Source organism: Sinocyclocheilus anshuiensis, unplaced genomic scaffold (assembly GCF_001515605.1).
Source record: "Sinocyclocheilus anshuiensis isolate Anshui unplaced genomic scaffold, SAMN03320099.WGS_v1.1 scaffold235, whole genome shotgun sequence".
NCBI classification, from domain to species: Eukaryota; Metazoa; Chordata; class Actinopteri; order Cypriniformes; family Cyprinidae; genus Sinocyclocheilus; species Sinocyclocheilus anshuiensis.
The window spans coordinates 801071-828483 of record NW_015552562.1 but is presented as its reverse complement, the minus strand read 5'-3'; the positions used below and the strand labels follow the sequence as shown (position 1 = coordinate 828483).

General features: G+C 38.2%; 1 protein-coding gene across 1 annotated transcript in view; it reads right to left on the bottom strand.

Annotated features, from left to right (window-relative positions):
- Positions 1-27413, bottom strand: part of LOC107664719 (protocadherin Fat 2) — a 47328-nt gene that overhangs the window by 5906 nt on the left and 14009 nt on the right. The window contains exons 7-18 of the mRNA XM_016455369.1: positions 26255-26394; positions 25803-26078; positions 25243-25453; positions 21011-25044; positions 18125-18144; positions 16174-16429; positions 14657-14794; positions 14310-14453; positions 12245-12442; positions 6800-7601; positions 4457-4662; positions 1030-1132 (exon numbers count right to left, since the gene is read on the bottom strand). Coding sequence (XP_016310855.1) covers positions 1030-1132; positions 4457-4662; positions 6800-7601; positions 12245-12442; positions 14310-14453; positions 14657-14794; positions 16174-16429; positions 18125-18144; positions 21011-25044; positions 25243-25453; positions 25803-26078; positions 26255-26394 — 6528 coding nt within the window. The remainder of the gene's footprint in view (positions 1-1029; positions 1133-4456; positions 4663-6799; positions 7602-12244; positions 12443-14309; positions 14454-14656; positions 14795-16173; positions 16430-18124; positions 18145-21010; positions 25045-25242; positions 25454-25802; positions 26079-26254; positions 26395-27413) is intronic.

Below are 27413 nucleotides of genomic sequence, written 5' to 3'. Positions count from 1 at the left end.
GAAACACACACACACACACACACACACACACACACACACACACACACACACACGAGTCAATGACAAATAACAGCATTCATGATAAAGAACAGGAAAAATCGTTCTTCTTTTTTTTTTAATTTGAAATGTACTCTTTGTATTCATGTCGGTTTTATATGGATTTGAAAAACGTTTATAATATTCTTAATAAAAAGGTTAAATCTGCTGACTAAACAAATGTGAAAAATTATCACATTTTCACTTTGAATACATTTGAATGTGTGGTTCTGATTTGAAACAAAAAGTTATGAGTAAAATATTGTCTGTTCAATGTGTTCAATCATGTATGTTCAAGTGTTTTTTTCTAGTAAGTTGGCTTTTAGTGTTATTTGATGCTATAAAAACGGGGCGTGGTGTCATGGTTGCGAGCTTGTGATTGGGTCTGTGGGAGTTTGGGCGGGACTTTGACGCCACGGCTCCAGCTCACGATCACTACTGCACAGACTCCGCTCCAGATGAATCACTACTGTGCCAACTCAGGCTAAAAAATTAATCACTTCTGCACAGACTTGGGCTCCAAATGAATCACTACTATTAAACAGACACTCAAAAATGTGTTGAGGTGGTTCAACTCAATAAATCTGAATTTCAAACTTCAGAATAAAAATGCAACACTCACTCTACAAACATTGACTTGACTCTATTTAAAACAGTGATGTTTCAGCCAACTTTAGGGCCTTCATTAGTCAAAGGGAATAAAGTCAAGTCTATGTTTGTAGTAGAGTCTGAAATTTAAGGCATGTTCATCACATAAGAGACATTGTCAAGAAAAGCGCTATATAAATAAAGGTGACTTGACTTGACTTGACTGCATGTATGAACTGCATATCAAATGTATTTTTGAAAAGACTAAAAAAAAAGAGCATCACGTCATTGATGCAGAAAAGCACCTTCAGTCTGGCAAATAAATAAAAAACATCAAAACAAAAGTACACACTTATTATTAGCTTTAGCCTGACGTCTGCGGCTTGAATAAAGTTACATATTTACGGACTGTGCCCAGGTTGCTGAAGAGCCAGCGAAGCTCTTGCTGAGGTAGGTTAGATAGGTTGTGTTTTTGCACAGTTGGAAGCTTGTGCTCCCTGCGCTCGCTCTGTGGGAGATAAGAAGCCCTTTGTGTGCGCTGAAGGTAGTTGTGAAAGACAGAGCTCGCGGGAGAACGCGGTTAGTTCTCCTTCAATCGCACCAACAACTTTGTGATGCAAAGCATTCAAACAGACGCTGACATTATGCCTCCTCAGCGATCCGTCCACAAATAATGGATCATTCACATATGCATGTATTAGTTTCCTGTTCTGTGCATTCACAAAACATAGCTTGTGTGTGTGCACTTCACATTTGAAAGTATTACACTGATGTTGAGAGTATGCATTATTAACAATCATCTCCTTCACACCAGCCTCTTAATTGCTGCGGCAGGATCTTCAGAGAGTTTTGCGATGAGAGAAACGAAGCACAGATCCTTTTGCTCTGATCTGATACCAGTCAGCCCATGGGTTTTGCTCATTTGCTTTCATTGGACGGAGCTGCTGTTTGATTTTGCTGTGCTGGGCTGAGCTGAGTGTGCAGTGGTGGTGGTGGTGAGATGAGCACAGAAAAGGAAGAGGAAGTTTTCCCGAGAGAACTCATCGAGGGTGAATGTTCGATCTGAGTTTTGGCTCCTCGAGGGCAATGCTGAGTTTGACAGGTAACAAGGCTGTTTATCCACCAGAGTCCACACCAAAACAAACGCACAGCACATGATCTCGCTGTGCTTGTAAATCACAAACAAAACATCAGCCAACTAAACATTTACAGTCCAGCAAGCAGAAGAGAGTATCCTCCATAAATGAAGTGATATTCCCTGCCCAGTTATTTGTCTTGAGAAATGATGACTGCAAAGTTTGACGGCAAAAATTCTGTTTGCTGATGAGGTTAAACTAATTCTCTGGAATATTTGTTCTTGATTGGTCAGTTGTGGCATTCTGCGGCCTAAAATGAAAATAATTTTGACTCACATCAATGTGAATTAATTTATTTGGCAGGCAGCTGTGTATTAAGTGAGATAATGTATATTGCGCTGGTTGTTTTAGCAAAATACACCATTTATTGATAATAAAAATGTCCCGATCATCCTATATACATTCATACTGCCTGACTATTATCCCTCACTTGATTATTGTTATTATCCCTCAATGAATGATTGGATGAAAGCTCTGTTTCTGCTTTATTGTCCACTGCATTCATATAGGCAGCATCCTATTCAAGAAGGAACAAATAGCATGCGATTTAAACAGGAACGGGGTTGATAGCTGCTGGATTACTAGAATAAACCTTTTTTTATATACTTTTTAGTAGCGTATGACTCAGCTGATTTTGTATGAATGTATTTATACTAGTTTGGGGTTAATAAGATTTTTAAATGTTTTTAAGACGTCTCCCAAGCTGCAAAAATACAGTAAAAACAGCAATATTTTAATCTATTATTACAATTTAAAAATAACTCTTTTCTATTTTAATATATTTTAAAATGTAATTTATTCCTGTGATGCAAATCTGAATTGTCAGCATCATTACTCCAATCGTCAGTGTCACATGATCCTTCAGAAATCATTCTAATATGCTGATTTGCTGCTCAAGAAACATTTATTATTATTATTATTACTATTATTATAAACGTTGAAAACAGTTGTGCTGCTTAACATATTTGTGGAAACTGGGATATTTATTTATTTATTTAGTCATTTTGATGAAGAGAAAGTAATAGAAACAACATTTATTTGAAATAGAAATCTTTCGTAATATTATAAATGTCTTTACTGTCACTTTTGACCAATGTAAATGCATCCTTGCTGAATAAAAGCATTAATTTCTTTATAAAAAAATTGCCCCTAAACTATATATATATATATATATATACACACATTTATAAATAAATCCAAATTTCTCGATTCTATCTACCATCTTGGATAATATGTTGCATTAGAATTTGGTCAAAATGATGGATCTTTGATGAATCATTTTGTTCCCTGCTGTTCGGAAGAGTCTTGGCATCAGGATCGTGTCTGCGATGCCTTACAACGCTGTCTAGGTAGGTTTTGTAACAGACCTGATGTGAGTCTGGTTAGAAGAAAAACCTAATTATTGCGATCAATGCCCCCATGCTCGGACTCCTCACTGCATTAAAGGGTATCATTTCCAGCATATCTATCCCGCCACAGATCTCTTTTCTCTTAATAATGTTAGATCGCAGCTGTCAGTATTCATAAATGCTACAGCTGCTTAACTGACAAGTCACCTTTTCTTCCCTTTCTCTTGTCAGAGGTGGCTTTGCTCAAACAGGCTCAGTTTCCATTTGAAAGTAATTACTTAAAAGGTAAGAAAACTGAAAGTACTAGCTTAGCAGTTGATTCAAATTGTACAAGTTTCCAAAGCACAAGCTGTCGCTCCTCTCAAATTAAAAGACTGATAGGAATTTGCTTAGGTGCGCCAAAATTCTCCAGAGAGACACATGAATTACGTCATGTATAGCTTTGCAACGTGTGAAGATGAATGCCCTGAAGATTTCTTGGATGTTTAACAATTCCTTTTGAAGCCCCTCTGCAACAATGAAATGGTCCAGCTTGCCAAGTTTCAAAACCCAGAGGTAAAGCTTAAAAAAAAGGAGAGTGCACTTTTGATGTTGCAAGCCATTTAAATTGAATATTCAATTATTGTGCAGAAATTAAGTGTCCACTGGGAGAGGTGTCATATGATTTTGATGCAGAGGTCGGCGTTTCATGTCATGATTGCTGCATTCTTTATCTGACTCACAATGTATAGAACATGAATGCACTTTTCAGTCTTTTATGCAGAACCTTAAAGACTTCCTCTAGCTGAAGCTTCAAAGCTGCATCAGGCCGTTTAAATAAACAAATACTCAAAAGAGCCCTCACTGCGCCTCTGAGTCAAAGGAGGAGAGCAGTCAGCCATGGATTCATCATAACACTCATTTCAGAAATACAGGTTGATTTATCCCTGATGTGCTCAAAGGGTGGGATGAAATCCACATCACAAGCACTTTCATTCCCTTTTGGAATGTGCTCCTGAATATTAACGCGTTTAATGCGCAGTTAGTCGTTCATGAGAACAAACAAGCTTCTACTGCAAACATTTGGACATTGCATTGATTTATCCCTGATGTGCTCAAAGGGTGGGATGAAATCCACATCACAAGCACTTTCATTCCCTTTTGGAATGTGCTCCTGAATTTTAATGCGCAGTTAGTCGTTCATGAGAACAAACAAGCTTCTACTGCAAACATTTGGACATTGCATATATCATTGGGTGGAGTGAAGTTTCCTGTGATCGTTCTATTGTGATCTGGATGGCAGGGGTTTTTTGTATTTCAGATTTATACCTACAGCGATTCATTTAGAGTAAGCTTTTTGTGCAAGACAAAAGAAGAAGTTAAAGAATCTTTTGTCAGTGTGTTTGAAAAATGTCGTACCTCTAATTTTGCCCAGTCAGAGGCATTGGTGGACATCACTGTGCCCTTCGCTGCAGACGTCTTGAGTCGAAGAGACAGATGGAAGTTTTCTTTGCCCTCTTCCATTTGATAGAGGTATTTCAGATAACCCTTGCCGTCAAGTCTCACAGCAGATTCTGCAACGCAGGAAGCATAAATAATAAATACATTTGGCAAAATGTGCAGCAGCTGTCCACTTCTTGTAGACACTAATAACGGGAATCAAATTAAACAAGCTTATAGACGGACATCACAACAGACATCTTTGAAGGAATAGTTCACCAAAAAAATCTAAATACTGTACTGTTTACATACAAACTGTTTGAAGGTTTGGGATCAGTAAGATTTTTTAAAAGACATTTATACTTTTATTCAGCAAGGATGCATTAACCTGATCAAAAATTATAGTAAAGACATTTACAAAGTAAGATTTCTATTTCAAATAAATGCTGTTCTTTCTATTCATCAAAGAATCCTGAATGAAAAAGCAAACTATTTATTTTTTAACAATGACAATAAGAAGCAAATCTGCATATTATAATTATCTCTGAAGGATCACATGACACTGAAGATTGGAGTAATGATGCTGAAAATTCAGTTTTGAATCAAAAGAATAAATTACATTTTAAAATATATTCAAATAGAAAACAGTTATTTTTAATTGTAATAATATTTCAAAATATGAATGTTTTACTGTATTTTTTATTACATAAATGCAGCCTTTGTGAGCAGAAGAGAATTATTTCAAATACATTTAAAAAATCTTACCATCTACAAAGTTTTGAACAGTAGTGTACGTGGAAAACAAAAGAAGATATTTTGAATAACTTTCAAACTGCTTTTTACCAAAACATGAAAGCATATAAGTGACCAGGAGCCATAAAATTAAAATAAAAAATACAATTAAAGTATCATACTGTAAATATTACAGTATGTGTGTGCTCTTAGTGTATGTGTAAGCAACAGACTGAAATTAAAGTCATTATTCATTGAATATCTTTGCCTCTGGCATAGCTCTCAAATCTTATTCATGTTCACATTCATTTAAATATAATGTGCCAAAACATTACGTCAATGATGCCAAATGGCTTTGGTTTTTCCATGTCTCAAGTTTAAATATGAACAATAAAGGGAAATGAGATTGAAAATGTTCTGTGAATAGCAACCTTTTTCTGATCATATAAAACTTTAGACACATTATAGTATAATGAAAATAAAAGTCATATAGGCCAGTGGTTCTCAAAATTTTTGACTCCCGTCGTCCAAAACAATCTTCAGCCCCATGTCATTCATTATTTGCTGGATCATTTTGAAATTAACTATAACTATAAAAATGTATAAATATTATAAAAAATACCCATAGCATTTTCTAGAATTCTAGAAATCACAGTATTAAGGTGAGGTGGGAACGAGACATGGGAATCTTAGTTTGTAAAACAGTTGTTGAGGGGGTGAATTATAAGAAATATCTTGATTTTTTGTTGTTTAGCTTATTTAGTCTTATTTTGTATCATTTTAAGTCATCTTGAGGGCCCTGGCCAACTGGCTGAGAACCACTGATATAGACTATTGCTTTTTTGTCTTTACTGGAGTTTGAAAGTGCAGCTTGAAATTTCAATTTCCTTTTGTGTTGTCATTTTGGAACGACGTGTGGGTGCATTTCATTTAGGGTGAACTGTTCCTTTAAGGCAAACCCAGAAAGGTGCAACTTAGGCCCTGTCCACACGAACGCGGTTATTTTTAAAACCGCAGCTTTTTCTACGCGGTTAGGCCATTCGTCCACACGCAAACGCAGCACCAGGTCACTGAAACCGAACATTTTTGAAAACTCCTGCCAGGGTGAAGATTTTCAAAAACTCTGGTTGCAGTGTTATCGTGTAGACAGCGAAACCGGAGTTTTTGGCTTGTGACGTCGGAGCCTGCGCTGTTATCTCCGCCAACTGGAAACTTTTTCAGGCTTCTGATCAGTGTTGCCAACTGCTTTCAATTGAAAGTAGCTAAAACTGGTGGCTAAATGTCACTAGATGACATCACAATGGCAAATTCACTGATCTATATAAAGATGAACGTAGATCAGTGGGCAAGATGAGAAGGTTTGTCCAAGCAGTTGCTATATTTTTTTTAAAACGGAAGAAGGAAAAACTCCGTTTATAAAAATACCCGTGTACGTGTGGACATGGCCTAAGTGAGAAACAAGATAATATTCAAGGCCTCCAGGTTTGTCTAAATCCTCAGTGGAATGCAAAATAAGACGCTGGTGGTCTCGCCGCCTACCGTTGCAGGAGCACACGCTCTCCCAGCTGTGCTGCGGGGTGATGAAGTTCGCCCGTGCGGTGGCATAGTTACTCATTCTCCCCTGCCTCATCACCACAGCATTCCTGCAACCCCGAGGTGGGCAACCAGCCCCCACACAACCATCATGCTTCAGTTTCAAGACGTTTAAACCCAGCGTATCTTCTATGGTGGAAAGGACTCCAGTGAGGCGCTGAGCAGACACGGGCTGGACGGAGCGGTCCTGAGCTCTCCGGACCAGAAGGACCTCCATGTTGACGGAGTTTGGCTGCTGTTGCAAGCTGGCGATGTGCAGCTCATGTCTGGGGATGTTCAGCTCCACGCCCAGGCTTCGCTGGAGGCCTCGCCAGTGATCGGACACGAACTCTTCCGCCGAAAGTCCAGCCAACTGCAACGTGAAGCCCTGATCCAGATCGTGTTGAGCGGCAGCCCAAACATGGACCTTCACTCCCGCCCAGATGCTAAATTTCCCATCGGACACGCTCACGTTCAAGTGGTACAGGCCTGGATCCAGGTTCTTCTCCACCACGATCTTCCCATCCACTGCGTCCACAGAGAACAGGCCTTGGTCCAGGCCATCAGAAACCAGTTTGTAAGACAGGACGTCTTGGGGATCTTGGTCCGTGGCGTGCAGCTTGCCGATGACACGTTTGGAAAACGTCCCGCCGGCGGTGGTGATGAAAACCTCTAGCGGAGTCACAGTGGGTGGATATCGGCTCTGCTCTGTGATGTTGATTTTCACCACGCATATTGAGGACAGAGGAGGGTGGCCGCTGTCAGTGACCTGTGGAGATGATATTTATGTGATGTGTGAAAAAAACATTGTGACGTGCGAACAATACACTGACCTTTGAAGAGTCGCTTTAAATAATTGAAGACGGTGTGGTAGAATCACTGGTCCACAGATAACAATCAAGTTTAGGTCAGGTCGTACTGTCCCATACATGCCATATTCCATTTGAAGGTATAGTTCACATACAAATGAAAGATTCTGTCATCATTTATTTACTCTACAGTACTGTTGTTCCAAACCTGTATGACTTTTGGTTTTTCTTCAGTGGAAGACAGGATAAAGGAGAAGTTTTGACAAATGTTCACGGTACTCTTTTCTACACAATGTCAATGAATAGTAACCAGAGATTCCTTTAAGGTAAAGAAAGCATAATTTTAAATTAAAATTTTACATTTAAATTCAAGGAAACTGTAGTAAGTATAATTTTTAACTAGTAAAGGAAAGTATGTCAAGACAAATTTGAAAGGTTGGGTTAACAACGCCTGAAAACCTTGAATTCCATGAAACGCCTGAATTCTTGAAGGTCGTGTAGGTTATAAACAGAGGCAGACTAATAAATAGATCTGAACTTAAAATTTTGCAACCTATTGGAATGTGTATTTACAACATAATATAACAAAATTGTATGTAATATAATTAGTGCTGTCAAATGTTTACATAATATATGTGTGTGTACTTTGTATATTTATTATGTATGTATAAATATACACACATACAGTATATATTTTGAAAATACGTACATGTATTTACATGTATGTATTTATATACATATCATTTATATTATATATAAATATATTTAATATATAAACAACATATTTTTCTGAAATATATACATGCATGTGTGTGTGTATTTATATATACATAATAAATATACACAGTAAACACGCATATATTATGTACACAAAAACTTTTATTTTGGATGCGATTAATCGCGATTAATCGTTTGACAGCACTAAATTAAATTAAATTAAAATAATATAATATAATATAATATAATATATAATATAGATGATAAAAAATCATCTTCCTGTGTTTTCCAGCAGAAAGAAATTCTTATAAAAATATGTCTGACACTGATGGCTATTGCAATCCACATGGACTGTTATTTTTATGAATGCCTCAAAGCTGCATCATTCTCCATCTTACAATTAAATGATCCATTGGCTGTGGAACAACATAAGGATGAGTGAATGATGACGGTCTTTCATTTTTGGGTGAACTACCACTTTAATCTTTAAACAAGCATGTGTTGTAAACATGCGCTGTACTCGTAACTGAAATGAATGAATGAAATCTTTCACCTGGATTTTTAGCAGATGCTGAGGCTTGCCTCTCCTCCTCAGCGGGGAGGATATGGACAGCAGTCCTCCTTGGTCAATGTGAAAGCTCCTGTCCTCATTTCCCGAGACAATATAGAAGGAGAAGGGAGGGCCGTTCTGAGGCGTATCTCTGTCTGTTACCAGCAGCTGCAGAATTCCACTGCCCACAGCCTCCCCTTCCTGTGTCCAGAAAACACCATTAATCAAGCCACACATGCTTGGAAAATACCGACTTTTAGAAAAGTTGTAGCTGTCCTTTCTCGAAAATAGATGAACAATTAACATAAATGTGTTCTTTATTTTTATCGGGACGCAGGTGATTCTGGAGTTCACTCCTCTGAGTTTTATTGTATTCTACTGCTCTGGCAACAGAATGTATCATGGTGAACAGAGAGAAATTGCTGGAAAAGAATAAAAATAATCAATCCGCCCTGATGTTTCTTGCTGTTTTACTAATCGATAGCGAATTTCTGTCACGGGACTCGTTTTCAATGTCAGATTCTTCTGTGCAAACAAATCTAAGCTTGAAGAAACAGCCCAATTCTGTCGAAATGAAAACACAGCAAGAACAGATGGTGATTTTTATCACTCAGTCTGCATTTGTGCTACCGATTGGACCGACATGTGCTCCTCGTCTTCCTTCAAGCTGGCACAACTGGAACAGGTAATTGAAACGGAGCGCTCGGCTGGCAGAGATGAGCCTAATTGTTACTGACCACCTACATGGTGGCAAATAGCCGCCGCACTCTGAAGACACAGATACCTTGGGTGGGGGTAAATGGGGTGTGAAAAATATTTCCAAGTCAGCAAAGTTGACCCTATAATTAGAAGCAATGGATCTGGCTGACTCCGAAAGGGTAAACCGAGTCCGAACACTGTTGCAGAAAAAAATGACTATATTATACATGGCTGATTGGCTCTTTAGCCTGAACTCTTGGCTTCCCCTGTGCTCATGTGCAGCTTAGAGCACAAATGTGATGACAACCCTGTCCGGTTTTTGCACCTTTGATTTCTCACAATCCTATGCTTCAATGCATTGAAGAACAAAAATGGTGTAGAAACAATCAGAAATTGCTACACTGCTAAAAAAAAAAAAAAAAAGTGTAGCACTTTACGCGAAGCCTTTGTGTAATGCATTATAAAGGTATTATAAATGTACATTGTAATGCATTATATCTTTTCATAAATAAATGTAACCAAAAGGATAATCCATTATATTAGAAAAATCCATAATATTTGAAGGTTTGTTTGTAATGCGTTTTAATGCATTATGCTTTCTAAAGGTGTAACAGTGAATAGAAAGGTATTATAATGTATTATAACTGGGGTTACAATTATTCATGAGATCATACAATGTATTTTAAGGTGCATTACAAGACATAATTAATGCATTAAAATTATTTTATAGTGCATTATATATAAAGGCTTTAAGTAAAGTGTTACTAAAAGTGTTTTTAAGTTGTGTTAACAAAAGTGTTGCATTAAAATTATTTTATAGTGCATTATATATAAAGGCTTTAAGTAAAGTGTTACTAAAAGTGTTTTTAAGTTATAAATAAAACAAAGACTATTGGTTTACAGGAAAACACTACACTGAAAAAAAAGTGGCTGGAAACAATTTATTTTAGCTACATTTAAATTTCAACAAATGTTGAAAGTTAGTCAGCTAAATTTGTTTATTTAAATGTAGCTAAAATAAATTGATTGCAACTACTTAACTTAAAAATATGTAGTAACTTCAATGAATCATTTTTTTTTTCAGTGTATTTCATTTTTTTCTTCTTCAAAATTTCATGTTTAATTCAATGTGTTACTAGCATTTTCTTCAACATACAATCTAATTAATTGTGAAATTTAAATTCCGAGTGAAAATTGTTTGGTTGAACCTCGCGTCTGATGGAGCGGCAAGAAGTAAATATCCATTTTTAACATATTCTTTCATTTCTACCATGAAACAACCATTTTAATCATGAAATGTTTGCTTGGTTATCTGTAGAGCTCATTTGAATTTCTTAGATCGTTAGGCGTGATATTGTGGCGCCGTCTGAAGCTGTCTGTCTGAAGTAAATAAAATCATTGACTAACCGGGCAGTGAGGCAAAAAGGTAGATTTTGGCCGTGTGTTTTTACCTGAAGGACGAGGCTGTGATTGATCTGCGAGAACATCGGTGGGCTGTCGTTGACGTCAGATACGGTCACTGTCACCTGGACGGCTGAGGATAAAGGGGGATCGCCTTCATCGGCAGCTTGCACGGTTAATGAGTAGTGCGTTATCTGAAAGGTGGGGGGCTGTGTCAGTGGGATTATGAAGATATGAACATCACGGCACCGATGTTCAATAACAGCAGTCAAATATGCACAGTAGTGATTAAAATGTTCATCTGTGATCACAGGATTCAACAGATACAACTAAATCTCTGATAAAACAAATGAGTCTGTGCTCTGGGCAGCAATTCAGGAGTGAAAGTGAAACCCACCTCTTCCCTGTCCAGCGTGGAGCGCACCGTTACGTGGCCGGTGCGAGGGTCGATGCTGAACTGCTGCTGTGGATCACCGCTCACAATAGAGTAGATGATGAAGTTATTTGGAGGCCCATCAAGGTCGACGGCTCTTACCTGAGACAGATGCACAGTTAGGAAAGGAAGATGAGCACACCTGAGAGGTATTAAACAAAGCTTCAAAGCTCTGGATTACTGCAGATTCGTCTAATCTAGCGGCCTGCATCAGACACGGCTAATGTCACAACGAATCGCTGAGCAGACTGTGAGTGCTCATATACAATCACCATATTTATATTATATATAAATATATTTAATATATAAACAACATATTTTTCTGAAATATATACATGCATGTGTGTGTGTATTTATATATACATAATAAATATACACAGTAAACACGCATATATTATGTACACAAAAACTTTTATTTTGGATGCGATTAATCGCGATTAATCGTTTGACAGCACTAAATTAAATTAAATTAAAATAATATAATATAATATAATATAATATATAATATAGATGATAAAAAATCATCTTCCTGTGTTTTCCAGCAGAAAGAAATTCTTATAAAAATATGTCTGACACTGATGGCTATTGCAATCCACATGGACTGTTATTTTTATGAATGCCTCAAAGCTGCATCATTCTCCATCTTACAATTAAATGATCCATTGGCTGTGGAACAACATAAGGATGAGTGAATGATGACGGTCTTTCATTTTTGGGTGAACTACCACTTTAATCTTTAAACAAGCATGTGTTGTAAACATGCGCTGTACTCGTAACTGAAATGAATGAATGAAATCTTTCACCTGGATTTTTAGCAGATGCTGAGGCTTGCCTCTCCTCCTCAGCGGGGAGGATATGGACAGCAGTCCTCCTTGGTCAATGTGAAAGCTCCTGTCCTCATTTCCCGAGACAATATGGAATGAGAACGGAGGGCCGTTCTGAGGCGTATCTCTGTCTGTTACCAGCAGCTGCAGAATTCCACTGCCCACAGCCTCCCCTTCCTGTGTCCAGAAAACACCATTAATCAAGCCACACATGCTTGGAAAATACCGACTTTTAGAAAAGTTGTAGCTGTCCTTTCTCGAAAATAGATGAACAATTAACATAAATGTGTTCTTTATTTTTATCGGGACGCAGGTGATTCTGGAGTTCACTCCTCTGAGTTTTATTGTATTCTACTGCTCTGGCAACAGAATGTATCATGGTGAACAGAGAGAAATTGCTGGAAAAGAATAAAAATAATCAATCCGCCCTGATGTTTCTTGCTGTTTTACTAATCGATAGCGAATTTCTGTCACGGGACTCGTTTTCAATGTCAGATTCTTCTGTGCAAACAAATCTAAGCTTGAAGAAACAGCCCAATTCTGTCGAAATGAAAACACAGCAAGAACAGATGGTGATTTTTATCACTCAGTCTGCATTTGTGCTACCGATTGGACCGACATGTGCTCCTCGTCTTCCTTCAAGCTGGCACAACTGGAACAGGTAATTGAAACGGAGCGCTCGGCTGGCAGAGATGAGCCTAATTGTTACTGACCACCTACATGGTGGCAAATAGCCGCCGCACTCTGAAGACACAGATACCTTGGGTGGGGGTAAATGGGGTGTGAAAAATATTTCCAAGTCAGCAAAGTTGACCCTATAATTAGAAGCAATGGATCTGGCTGACTCCGAAAGGGTAAACCGAGTCCGAACACTGTTGCAGAAAAAAATGACTATATTATACATGGCTGATTGGCTCTTTAGCCTGAACTCTTGGCTTCCCCTGTGCTCATGTGCAGCTTAGAGCACAAATGTGATGACAACCCTGTCCGGTTTTTGCACCTTTGATTTCTCACAATCCTATGCTTCAATGCATTGAAGAACAAAAATGGTGTAGAAACAATCAGAAATTGCTACACTGCTAAAAAAAAAAAAAAAAGTGTAGCACTTTACGCGAAACCTTTGTGTAATGCATTATAAAGGTATTATAAATGTACATTGTAATGCATTATATCTTTTCATAAATAAATGTAACCAAAAGGATAATCCATTATATTAGAAAAATCCATAATATTTGAAGGTTTGTTTGTAATGCGTTTTAATGCATTATGCTTTCTAAAGGTGTAACAGTGAATAGAAAGGTATTATAATGTATTATAACTGGGGTTACAATTATTCATGAGATCATACAATGTATTTTAAGGTGCATTACAAGACATAATTAATGCATTAAAATTATTTTATAGTGCATTATATATAAAGGCTTTAAGTAAAGTGTTACTAAAAGTGTTTTTAAGTTGTGTTAACAAAAGTGTTAACAAAGACTATTGGTTTACAGGAAAACACTACACTGAAAAAAAAGTGGCTGGAAACAATTTATTTTAGCTACATTTAAATTTCAACAAATGTTGAAAGTTAGTCAGCTAAATTTGTTTATTTAAATGTAGCTAAAATAAATTGATTGCAACTACTTAACTTAAAAATATGTAGTAACTTCAATGAATCATTTTTTTTTTCAGTGTATTTCATTTTTTTCTTCTTCAAAATTTCATGTTTAATTCAATGTGTTACTAGCATTTTCTTCAACATACAATCTAATTAATTGTGAAATTTAAATTCCGAGTGAAAATTGTTTGGTTGAACCTCGCGTCTGATGGAGCGGCAAGAAGTAAATATCCATTTTTAACATATTCTTTCATTTCTACCATGAAACAACCATTTTAATCATGAAATGTTTGCTTGGTTATCTGTAGAGCTCATTTGAATTTCTTAGATCGTTAGGCGTGATATTGTGGCGCCGTCTGAAGCTGTCTGTCTGAAGTAAATAAAATCATTGACTAACCGGGCAGTGAGGCAAAAAGGTAGATTTTGGCCGTGTGTTTTTACCTGAAGGACGAGGCTGTGATTGATCTGCGAGAACATCGGTGGGCTGTCGTTGACGTCAGATACGGTCACTGTCACCTGGACGGCTGAGGATAAAGGGGGATCGCCTTCATCGGCAGCTTGCACGGTTAATGAGTAGTGCGTTATCTGAAAGGTGGGGGGCTGTGTCAGTGGGATTATGAAGATATGAACATCACGGCACCGATGTTCAATAACAGCAGTCAAATATGCACAGTAGTGATTAAAATGTTCATCTGTGATCACAGGATTCAACAGATACAACTAAATCTCTGATAAAACAAATGAGTCTGTGCTCTGGGCAGCAATTCAGGAGTGAAAGTGAAACCCACCTCTTCCCTGTCCAGCGTGGAGCGCACCGTTACGTGGCCGGTGCGAGGGTCGATGCTGAACTGCTGCTGTGGATCACCGCTCACAATAGAGTAGATGATGAAGTTATTTGGAGGCCCATCAAGGTCGACGGCTCTTACCTGAGACAGATGCACAGTTAGGAAAGGAAGATGAGCACACCTGAGAGGTATTAAACAAAGCTTCAAAGCTCTGGATTACTGCAGATTCGTCTAATCTAGCGGCCTGCATCAGACACGGCTAATGTCACAACGAATCGCTGAGCAGACTGTGAGTGCTCATATACAATCACCATTAGCTGATTGCTCCATTCAAACTGTTTATCTGATTGCTTAACTGACAGATGCAGTAAATCATTCACTCAACAGCTGCCACAATAGCTTGCCTCAATCCCGTCACCAGACTGACAACAGTTGGCTTTATTTTGCTTCATAGAAAGCATTGTAGAAAAAGTCTGAGACACCTTACATATGAAGTCAAAGGCAATATGATAACAATCCAGAAAAAGTAAAAATAATTTTGTCATAATCAGTATTTTTTGTTGTTTTCCATTAAAAGTCTATCTTTAATTAAAAGTCTATCTTTACTTTAACAAAGGAAAACTATTAAAATACTTTGTTAATTGCAATAAAGCTGAAATCAAATAATGGATATTAAATGAATTTTTAAAAATGTACGAAAATTAGAAATGTTGCTCTAGCAGAACTGAAATAATTTGAAGCACTAAAATTGTTCAAACTAAAAATAAATTAAAGCTAAATAGAAATATTAAAAAATAAATAAATATAAAAAAATGGCAAAACCACATAATAAAATGATTAAAATTTAATATTAAAATTACAACTAAAATATAAAAATAACTAAGAAAAAATACTAATAAATAGTATCATTGTATATAAATAATACTAAAATAACATTGTATTTGTTTGTTTGTTTACAAATTGTGTATAGAATATTACAACCTGTTTTCATAAAAATTACATTTTTCTAATGTCTGATTTCCCGAGATTTTTCCCATAAACTAACTAACTAACTAACTAACTAACTAACTAACTAACTATCTATCTATCTATCTATCTATCTATCAGGGTTTATGCTTTAAACAAGAAAAAATATAATCTTCTGATGTGGTAAGAAAAATGCACTTAATTCAAGATAATAATATTCTCTTAATATCTGTATATTGTTATTGCATATTAATATCTTTATATACAATTTTGATTTGTTTTGTTTTTTTGTATTAAAAAAACTAATATTATATTGGCTGTTTATTAATACTTGCAAAGCACTTATTCTGAATGTCCATATTCTAGATCCCTTATACCCAATACCTAAACTTAACAACTATATTACTAACGAATAATAAGCAGTAATTAGGCATTAATTGAGGCAAACGTCATAGTTAATAGTTAGTTTTAGTGAAAATTGGAGCCTAAAGTAAAGCGTGATTGAAAAGTTTTATCATTGGATGTTCAGTGAGAGTTAAGGGAATGCGTGATACCTGCAGAACCATGTCCCCAGGGGAAATGTCCTCTGCAATCACAGCACTGTAGCTACTGCGGTTAAAGACAGGTGGGTTGTCGTTGACGTCTGTGATATTGATGATAACCGTGGCAATGTCACTGAGCGACGGTTTGCCCCTTGCTCCCTCCACTGACAGGTAATACTCGCGGCAGAGCTCGAAATCCAGCGCGGAGTTCACCGCCAGCAAACCTGTGGCACAAAACAACAAAATCACATCCAGGCCTGGGCCATCTCTTTATCAGTTTCCAGCTGGTTCAAAGTAATGGCAAAAATGTCAAAGAAAAGTAAAGTTTGTTCTGGAAAAAAAGGGAAAGTTTGGATTAAAAATACTAAATAGTGTCTTAAAATACAAAATACAATGCTGGCAGGACACGAAATCTCTTGGGTTGGATGAGTTTGTTTTGCACTTCCCCAGTGACAGAAGCACGTTACCAGCTGGTCTGGGAGTTTTGGTGAAGAGAAACCTGTTTCTAATGTGAAGTGTGATAATGAAAGATTTATTGTTCAAAGTTTATGCTCATCTGATTTAGATTTATCCAAACTAAACAGTATTTATTGCGAGCCTAACATACTGTATGCTCAGTACAGAATAGTGCTGACAGAAACTTGATGAGGTTTTAAAGCATTTCAATGTAACACCAGCTGATTTTCTTTTATTGTTGCATCAGCTGACCACATAGAAAACTCATATTCCAACATGACTAATAACTCTCATGTACTTCCCAGTGGAGTTGAACTGAATGCATGATATATTTGCTCCGGGTGTGTGTTCACGGTGTGTGTGTGTGTGTGTGTGTTCACTGCTGTGTGTGTGCACTTAGGATGGGTTAAATGCAGAGCACTAATTCCTAGTATGGGTAACCATACTTGGCCACGTCACATCACTATTTTATGCAATGTTGCCTTTTCTGTTTTTGCAAAGCAGTTGATTCCTACAAGAACCTGATTTATCTAAAGCATTTGAAAAGCCGGTGGGATTTGCTCTGTGCATTATGGGTAGACGCTGCTATTTTCTGTCTTATTCTCAAGCAGAAGAGAAAGTTTACTACTGGACCTTTTGCTGGTCGTTCTGCTCACATTATTAGAGTAAAACGAGACAGCACTGAAGCACTGGCATTTTTTGCTTAGCTCAAGAATCCAGTTTGCAACAAGTGCAAAATTGCTTTATATAATGTTTCTTTTTATTGATTTTAAAGATCAAGGGCTATGTTGTGTCACTTAATGGCTTTCTTAGAGATCCTCCACCGTATTATTAACAGGGCTGTGTTTGTCCTTGGCTCACATTCTGTCAATATAGGCGTGTTTGTGCTTGTGTTTGAACAGAGAGCTTGTGTTCAATGCAAGAGTGGACAGCAATAGCAATCCTGGTCTAAGCAAAAGGAGCACTTGTCAATGTCAAGTGTGATGAAGATGCATCAGTGTGTTCTCTGCTTTGGCTCGCTAGGGCCAAATGTGTATTTGTAGATCCTTTAATTGTAAGATGGAGAATGATGCAGCTTTGAGGCATTCATAAAAATAACAGTCCATGTGGATTGCAATAGCCATCAGTGTCAGACATCAGTTTATGCCTGGTCTTATTTCTATTTTTCATTTGCTTTGAATGACAGAAATAATTTTAGAGCATTCTGTCTGAGCAGAGATCAAAGCGTGAGAGATGCAATGTGACACTGAACCGTGGGTAATAAGATGTAAAACTGTGACATCTACTGGAAGATGCAAAAACTGGAAAAATTACATTATTTTATGAGGGGTTATATGATTCATGGGTTACAATTTATTTCGATGATCCACTTTAGACATTCTAATAACTATTAGTAACTTTGCAACTACAGTACATGTCAACTAACGCTCATTAGAGTATTAGCAGACTGTTAGGTTAGGGATAGTAGAATAATTTGCTGCTAGTTGACATGTAGTTGCAAAGTTACTGTTCCAGTTTCATGAGTTCCTGTAATGACAAAATCATGTGCTTTATCATGTCAGAATGTCTAAAAACAGTTATGAATCTATAGCATATAATAGCTCCTATTATCCTCTAATGTTGATGTCACACATACAGTATGAATGTTTTATTGACAATCAAGGATTATGTCCCTTCAGCTCACAATGACAAGTACTGTGTTGAGTAGCTTTGCCTGTTTTCATAATTATTGTGAGCGTGGACAGCTTTACTTGACTGATGATCAACACCCAGATCACAAAAGTACAACCTGCTGAACAGACTGTACATCTATCCCTCACTGCCTCATCGTCATTCACCAACAAAAAGTTCATCTCTCCCTCATTGCCTCATTGTCCCTCATAATTAAATAATGCAGTTAATTAGCCGACAGTAACCTGCAAAACAACTCTCTTGCACAAAATTAACCCTTGTGGACCTTCCCGTTTTAATGAACAAGCGCAAACTTGCCAGTTCAACCATTACCTAAAGTAAGCAGCTATATTTTCATTTTTAGATGTTATTCTTCTTTATTTCAGAGTCATTTTAAAAGTGCAGTAGCAAACTGATATTTTAAACTCTTTCCTGAGGCTATTTGCAGTGATACAGCCATTAGATATCTGTGTATTTCTGTGACATTTCATTAAGCCCCCCTGATTTAAGAGTCCTTTTGAAATGTCAGAGGTGTTATGTTGTTAATCAAATTATGATCACTTTTTCACCAGAGTAGGTCAGGTGATTGTCTAATGTGGTCATATTTTTTATTTCTGTAATTCATGGCTACATCATGTAAATCATCTTACTCATGAATCCATCAATGTTACTGGTTCTTATTGCACTTAATTAGGTTTAAGAGATTTTTTAATCCTACAATTATTCAGTTTCACCTTGCAGAGAAAAAGGCTAAATAATATAGAGCAAGTGGTTTAGTGTATGATTGATGAATTTCAATTATTTCATGACATGCAAAAAATATAGTACTTCACTAAAAGAATCCACTGAAAGAAAATATTGCTGACATGATAACACTAGAAAAACTGCTGTTGAACGACAATAAATCATCCATTTTCTTTACTTTCTTATACCATATAAAGGCTTGTCTAGATAGCACTACACTCTAAGCAAAAATAAATAGTCCAAAATCGAATGCATACCCAGCAGACCTGAGTTATGTGCTGAGACTATAAGCAACTACACAGTGGACTTACAGCTTTTGGATTGAAATGATCACTAAATAGCCAATTGATTTGTGCAGCTAGCAGAACTCAAAGTAGCGTATTGTTTGACAGCTAATAAAGAGTTTGGCTCAATCTCTCACAAAAGTCCTACAGCACGAAGGCTCTGAGGATTCGCGATAAGAGGACATGAGCGAGAGAGAGAGAGAGAGAGAGAGAGGAGAGACTAAGAGGAATGAACAGATGGGAATAAACAAGCTGACAAGTGCCTGTGTGGATTCAGAACATGTCAGCACAGGTTCTTCTGTTTAACATTTACTCATGCTGAAGAAAATTCCAGCTTCACACAATAGGAATAAGCCACAGAGGATAAATGGCAGCATGCTAATATATCATGTCTTCTTTCTGCAAGTAATGATGAGTAATGTTCTGCACATAGATCACAAACATATTCAGCCTCAAAGTCAGTGTAATTGTTCAAGTTACATGGGCTGCAGTCAAATCTTTTCATATCAGATTTTTTCTTTTCATATCAGATTTTTTCATTAAAGGGTTCCTAAAAAAGTTTGAAGGGGTCATATGATGCGATTTCAATTTTTCCTTTCTCTTTGGAGTGTTACAAGCTCTTGGTGCATAAAGAAGATCTGTAAAGTTGCAAAGACTAAAGTCTCAAATCCAAAGAGATAAAAGTTAAGAGTCAACCACACCTACCTAAAACGGCTCGTTCTAACACGCCCCCACATGTCTACGTCACTATCTGGGAAGATTTGCATAACGCCGCCCAAATGTTCACGCAAAGAAAGAAGGCGTAACTTTTATTCTCGCTGTAGTATTGTTGTTGCCGCCATGTCCTGAAGGCACTGTGTTTCGTTGTGAAAGCGAAAATATTTTGTTTGGCCTTTCAAACGAGGACACAACTAGAAATCAGTGGTTAAAACTCCTAATTTGCTGCTTAGTAAGCTAGTTGTTAAGTTTAGTATTAAGGGATATAAAATATGGTCATGCAAAATAAGGCATTTGCTTTATACGTACTAATAAACAGCCAAAATATTAGTAATATGCATGCTAGTTAATAGTGAGAATTGGTCCTTAAAATAAAGTGTTACCGCATAATTATTTAATTGGTTACTGTTGATTTGATTACACTTTATTTTGATAGTCTACTTTAGACATTCTACTAACTATAAGTAACTTTGCAACATACATATCAACTAACTCTCATTAATTTGCAACTACATGTCAACTAACACTCATTTCAGTATTAGTAGACTGTTAGGTTAGGGTTGGTAGAATAAGTTGACGTACTTGCAAAGTTACTTATAGTCATAAAGTGTTAGCAGATATTAAGCAGACAGTTTACTAATACTCTAATGACTGTTAGTTGACATCTAGTTGCTTATAGTTAGCGAAGTGGACTATCAAAATAAAGTGTTAGCATTGATTGATGGTCACACTGCAAGATAAACACATTCTGTTCTTTGACTTTGCACATTTGCGTAATACTTGTGCTTAGAGAGGATAATGTCATTAATTCACTTGAAGACATATTATATAAAAGGCAAAGTAGTTCAAATTCACATGAATCCCTGTGACGGTAGTCAGTATGTGTACATGTTCACACACATCTCCAGGTGTGGTCTGTCCCTCCCTAATCATGTTTCTCTGCCACAACCTTCATTCCCACATCAAACGCTGCATACCTTTAGGATTTCAACCAGCGTGCAATGGGTCAAGGAAAAAACCTGGGGGCTTTGAATGCTTTCTGAGCGGATAAGCCGAAAATAGTCTGTGTTTTTTGCTTTAAAGCAGCCATTCGTGACAAGAGAAGGGTTATCATTTTCATCTGTGATAGTAACCTCAACTAGTACTGAAGAGGATAGTTTGACAGCGTCGCCATGATCAGTGGCCACCACATAGAACCTATAAAGCTGTTTGGTCTCAGAATCAGCCCTCTTTAAGGTAGTAATCCAGCCAGTTTGCGAATCAATGGTAAACATGTCGCCAATATCATCTGACTCCGGCACAAGTGTATATGAGACTTCTCCATTGACGTTTGTATCTACATCATTAGCTGTCACTTGAATGACCGTGGTGCCAGGGGGCAAATTCTCAGCCAGGAAGGCCTCGTAGGGGTCAGCCTCAAACATAGGTTGATTGTCATTAACATCTTGAACCTCTATGTGAACAGATACAAGAGATGCCACATCGGTGCCATTGTTACTTCCTTGAGCGATCACATCGATCTTGTACACCTTGGTTTTTTCGTGGTCAATGTTCTTCTGCATAACAAGAGTACCGCTGTCTTTGTCGACAGCAAAATCATGTTCTTTGTTGCTGTCTATAGTGTTGCCATTCACCAAGCTGTATATCAGTGGCATGTCAGCGTCTGCCTTGACTGTCCCTATCTCATATCCGACAGGGAGGTCCTCAGATGCTGAGAACGAGTACAATGGCTCGGTAAACTGGGGCAGAGTGACCTCCGGTGGGACCACTTTGACCTGTACTGGCACAGAGGAGTTGTAAAAAGGTATGCCTCCATCTCTGGCCTTAACTTTGAAGCTGAAAATCTTATTCTCCGAACCAACCAGACTCTCTTTGACCCTGACCACTCCGGTAAAAGGGTTGACCTCAATAATATCTTCTATAACCTCTTCTGCCTCTTCTACTGTGTAAGTGACGTCAGCGTTTTTACCTTCATCTGCGTCATAAGCCATTATCTGTATAACCGGTGAGCCTTTGTTCACTGTGGATTGAATGGAAATCTGATACTCTGAGGCTTTAAACTGAGGGGCGTTATCGTTTTCATCTGTTAGAATAATCTTTACAGTGCAAAACCCCACTCTTCCTCCTCCGTCTTTAGCCATGACCTTAATCGCGATCACGCGTTGCGATGGATTTTCTCTGTCCAAAGACTGAGAAGTCACAATTTGTCCGTCTTCGTCGATAGAGAACTTCTCATCGGCAAGCTTGTTAATGATGGTGTAATCAACACTGCCGTATGGACCATCGTCCGGGTCAATAGCAGACAATCGGATCACACGAGTTCCCACTTCTGCATTCTCTGCCAGATCTGTTTCGTAAATGTTCTGGCTAAAATAGGGGCTGTGCTTGTTGCCGTTTGTCATGTCAATGTTAACAGGGGCAGTCTTCTGAAACACACCGTCGGAAACCGCAACGGTGAGGTTATAAAACGGATCCAGGTTTCTTTTGCACACATTCGAGAACGAGATAAGTCCGGAGGATTCATTAATAGAGAAATATCTCCCTTCATTGCCTGACAGGATCTTATATTGGAGGTCATCCTTACTATCGGGGTCTGAAGCCTGAACTTTGATAACGATGTGGCCACAAGTGGCCTTTTCATCAAGAGAGGCCCGATAAGATGGCTCACTAAAATCTGGAGGGTTATCATTAACATCTATGACGTTCACGATGATTTGAGCCTCATCGCTGAGAGGTGGTGTGCCTTTATCTGTGGCTTTAACTTTCAGAGTGAACTGTTGCGAGGTTTCATAGTCCAATATTTGCGATGTCGCCAAAATTCCACTTAGTGTGTCGATTTCAAAAAAATCATTTTCTTTGTCAACCAGCTGGTAAGTCATATCTGAATTCCTGCCTGAATCTCTATCAACAGCCGAGACTTGTAAAACAGATGTGCCTATTGGAAGGCCTTCAGACACATCTGCAACATAAGACAGACTCTGAAAGACAGGGGCATTGTCATTTATATCTTCCACATCAATCTCTACTTTGGCTTCGGTAAAGATGCCAGTCACCGAATCCGTGGCACGAACAGTCAAAATATGCTTTGTTTGAGTCTCAAAGTCTAGGAAATCAGTGACACTTAAGACCCCTGTTTTGAAATCGATGTTAAAGAACCTGGAGGCGTTGTCTTCCTCTAGATTGTAGATAAGGCGGTATCCTTCAGGATTTCTTGCTTGCACATGCAGGATCGTTGTAAATGGCTTAATATTCTCAGGTAATTTCAATGGGTAGTACAGGCTTTGAAATATCGGATGAGAACGATTTTGCACTTGGACGTACAGCGTCCCGGCGGCTGACAGGCTCGGCTCACCCTCATCTGACGCCAGTACAGTGAGAACATATTTATTCACAGACTCAAAATCTAAAGGTCTTAGTAACGACACGTCTCCAAGATAACGATCGATTCTGAAGAGACTGAAATCATCCTCCAGTGAAAATAGTATGGATCCATTTTCACCGGAGTCATTGTCGGTTGCTAGCACTTGAAAGAGAACATCCCCTGGTTCGGTTTCATCCGATATCATCAGCGAATGAGGCAAATTTGATATTTCTGGGGCATTGTCATTGATATCATCTATATAGACCTTAACATGAGTGACATCCACACGTGGAGGATGCCTCATGTCTCGGACCTCCACAGCGACATCGTACTCATTCCGTTCCTCCCGGTCAAACGGAACGCCGGTGGTCTGCAGGATTCCAGACGATGGAATCGCTGCAAACTTCCCATGTGGGTTCAAAACGGTGTACTGCAAGGGCTCGTTCAGGTAGCTACCTGTTGCTCTCAGAACAGCTAAAATTTTAATAGACGTACTGTTCTCCAGTACAGTGGCCACATGCATCCTGTCCTCGAAATTCAGACTAGTCTTTGTTGCATTGGTGATATTTAATCTCACTAGGGTAGTGTCTTTATATAACCCATCTGAGGCAGTGATCTTTAACTCATAATGGGACTCTAGTTCAGACGAATCATTCACCGAGATGTTTCCAGTGGACTGGTCTATTTTAAAAGCATTTTTAATAGTGCTCTCTGAAATCATGTAGGTGACTGCTGAATCTGCATCATGAGCGGTCACTTGAATCACATCCATGTCTTCAAAAACCGGTAAGGTGAGGGCAGTTTCATATACAGGTAAAGCAAATTTGGGAGGACAATCATTAATGTCCAGGACACGAATGTTTACTCTGCATGGCTTGGAAGCACTTAGCGATGGCTCACCAGAATCCCACACCTGAACGCTGAAGAAAAATTCAGGTGTTGCCTCAAAGTCAACTGTAGACTTTAAGAAGATGGTACCCATGCTTGGGTCTATTCTAAACACTTTCTGAGCAGCAGGCTCAAGTATATGGAAGATCAGAAGAGCGTTTGTGTCTTTGTCGGCATCTGACGCCTTAATCACTAACGGCGTGTTGTTCTCCCCAGTTACCATGCTGTTGATGGGCGCAGACTCACTAATTTGCCCATAATAAGTGTCCTGATGGAAAACAGGGGCGTTGTCATTTTTATCTATCACATAAATGTAAACCACTGCATCAGATGAGACTCCCGCTGTATTTGTAGCTCTTATTGTCAGACGGTAGGAAGGGTGTTGCTCAAAATCGAGTGCGTTTCCGACAGACAAGAGTCCAGAGTTTATGTTGATGTGGAACGTCCCATTGGGGTCGCCGTCACTGATCCTGTACAGCACTGAAGATGGACAGCTGGCGGAGACAGACAGTGCAGGGGAGCCAGGAGGCACAGCCTCACTTATCTCAGTGATGTATTCTTCGGAGAAGAACCTGGGTGGTGTGAATTCAGACAGCTTTACGGTGATGGTAACGGGGCAAAGGGCATTGCGCTGGGGAAAGCCCTGATCTGTGGCTTTTACTGTGAGGTGATACTGCTCCTGCGGAAGTTTGTCTAATGCATCAGACACACGAATGCTTCCTGTCTCCTGGTCGATTTCAAAGGCACCATCTACATTCCCACCTGGACAAAAAAGAGAATTTTGTGTTAAATGTCAAAAACAGATTAAACATGATTATCATTTTTTAATTGCCACCCAAGAGTATTTATAAATGCCACATTAAAATTAAGTATTAAGGCAAGACTTGTATCTGTGCTTTCCATGAACACAAAAGTTGTTAAAAAGCAAAGGTAACATAGTGCTCCAGGCAAATGTCTTACCGGAGTGAAAGGAATAAACAATCTCCGCATTGCTCCCTGTGTCCTTATCCAGGGCTTTGACTCGTAGCACTTCTGTGCCAGTGAGTGCCATATTACTTATGGTGCCCTCATAATGAGTACTCAGAAAAGATGGGTTGTGGTCATTACAGTCTTCTACATGCACAACAACCTTCGCAAAGTTCTTTTTTATTGGGATCTTCTCATCTCGTACCTGGAATGATAAAGTACACGGGTTAATGTGTGTGGCGCAAGGGTCAGGAAGATAACTTTTGACCACTTTTGAAGGTTTTTTTTCTCTTTTAGGTGCTTAATTGAGGTCAAGAATGTTTCGGGAATGTGGATTTATGGTCTTCCCGGTGCTCTGACCCCATCTATATCATTATGTGAGGGACTCGAGATGATTAAATTAATTCTAATATCATTCAACTGGAAAAATGACCAAATGTTTTCATGCCCATTTAATCAAAGCTTGTCCATAATTGCAACAGATTGCACTGGCTACTATTTACATAAGACCTTGAGATGAGAGTCTAGATGAGTCAAGTCAAGTGTCTCTTTACCATCACAATCAGAGTATGAGTGGAGATGGTCTCGTAGTCTAGCTCCTCTTTCATGACAAGCACACCGCTCCTTTGGTCCAGGTGAAAGTACTTGAGGCTGTCTGGGTTAAGGCTGCTGTGGATGGAGTAAAAGAGTCCACTGTTGGCATCTGCATCGTGGGCACTGATGTGAAGGATCTCCTTCCATGGAGATGTGTCCTCTGGCACTCTCACCTCATAGAGGCTCTTCAAGAACATGGGCCGATGCTCATTTATATCCACTACTTGAATGTAAGCCTAAGAGAAGAAAGACAAACCACTACTCTCTCAGCTGTCCATTGGCATAAAGTGAGACATATTAATACGCTGACCTGATAACAATGGCAAATCTTTCATCTCGCATTCTATTTGCACGCTATTAATTTATTGACTCTGCATTCATTGTGTGATGGATTTGGCATGTGTGTTCATACCTGCGTGGTTATGGCCTGAAATCCATCTGAGACTCTGACTGTTAAGTTGTAATGAGATTTTCTGCCTGCATCCAGACGTCTAGCTTTCACAATACTCCCTGTGTTCTTCTCAATGTAGAAGTCCTGCTTTTCATCACCACCTGAGATATAACATTACCTATTGGTTAGATCAGTGGTTCTCAACCCATCGGTCTGAGGTTTGTTCTGAACTAACCACATAAATGCAACCACAAAAAAAGGCTTGTCAACTTTAAAAGGGAGAAAAAAAACACTTCCCATGTATTATACTCATCAAAGGGCATGTATCCAATCAAACTTTATAGTGCATATTCATTTGTTGCTTCTCTAGCTGGTCTATTAATCATTGTTCATGTGTTTTAATTAATATTCCAGTAATATTATTTAAATGTATGCATTTCAATATTACATAATTACAACAGTCCATAAAAATAATAACTTATTACAATGTTTGTATACAGACTAGTGCTTTTAATTATAAATGTATGTAACCACGTAGCTTCATTTCGGTTTATATGCATGCTTTTTGCAGTACTGACTGCTAAGATTGATATTAATTAATATTATAATTCTATATTATATTAATATGATGAAGATTAATGCATTATAATGTTTGATTTTAAGAGAATTGTTGTTTACTTTTGTACTGTTCTTTTGTTGTTTTAGGTCAACACTCAGTGTCCAATGTAAAATCTGCTGCGTTAGAAAATAACATGTTTCACACATCTGATGGTTTGCCATCAGCACCTCTGAGTGAACCTTTGTGGGTGAACCCGTATGCATTACTTCAGGGCTGAGTAACATGAAGTGTTGTGACAGTTAGATTCAGGTGAACTGTAATAAATGTACAATCCTCTAAATCTTGCATGAGCAAAAGAAGTACACGAGTAGCAACAAAAAAATGCCTTGATGAAAAGCACCAGCATACTGTAGATTTCAGAGTATGGGTACCAATCACGCAATTTCTCTCTAACACCCACATGGGACTTTGTTGTTATGCCCATCTTGGTACAATAATGACAGAAAACAAGGGCACTCCTGTGACACTATTCATCAGATCAGCACTATTGTTTGAGGGGAAATATTTGGCACATGCATAAAAAGACCAGACGTCTTACTCAGTAGGGGTAAATTCATGCTT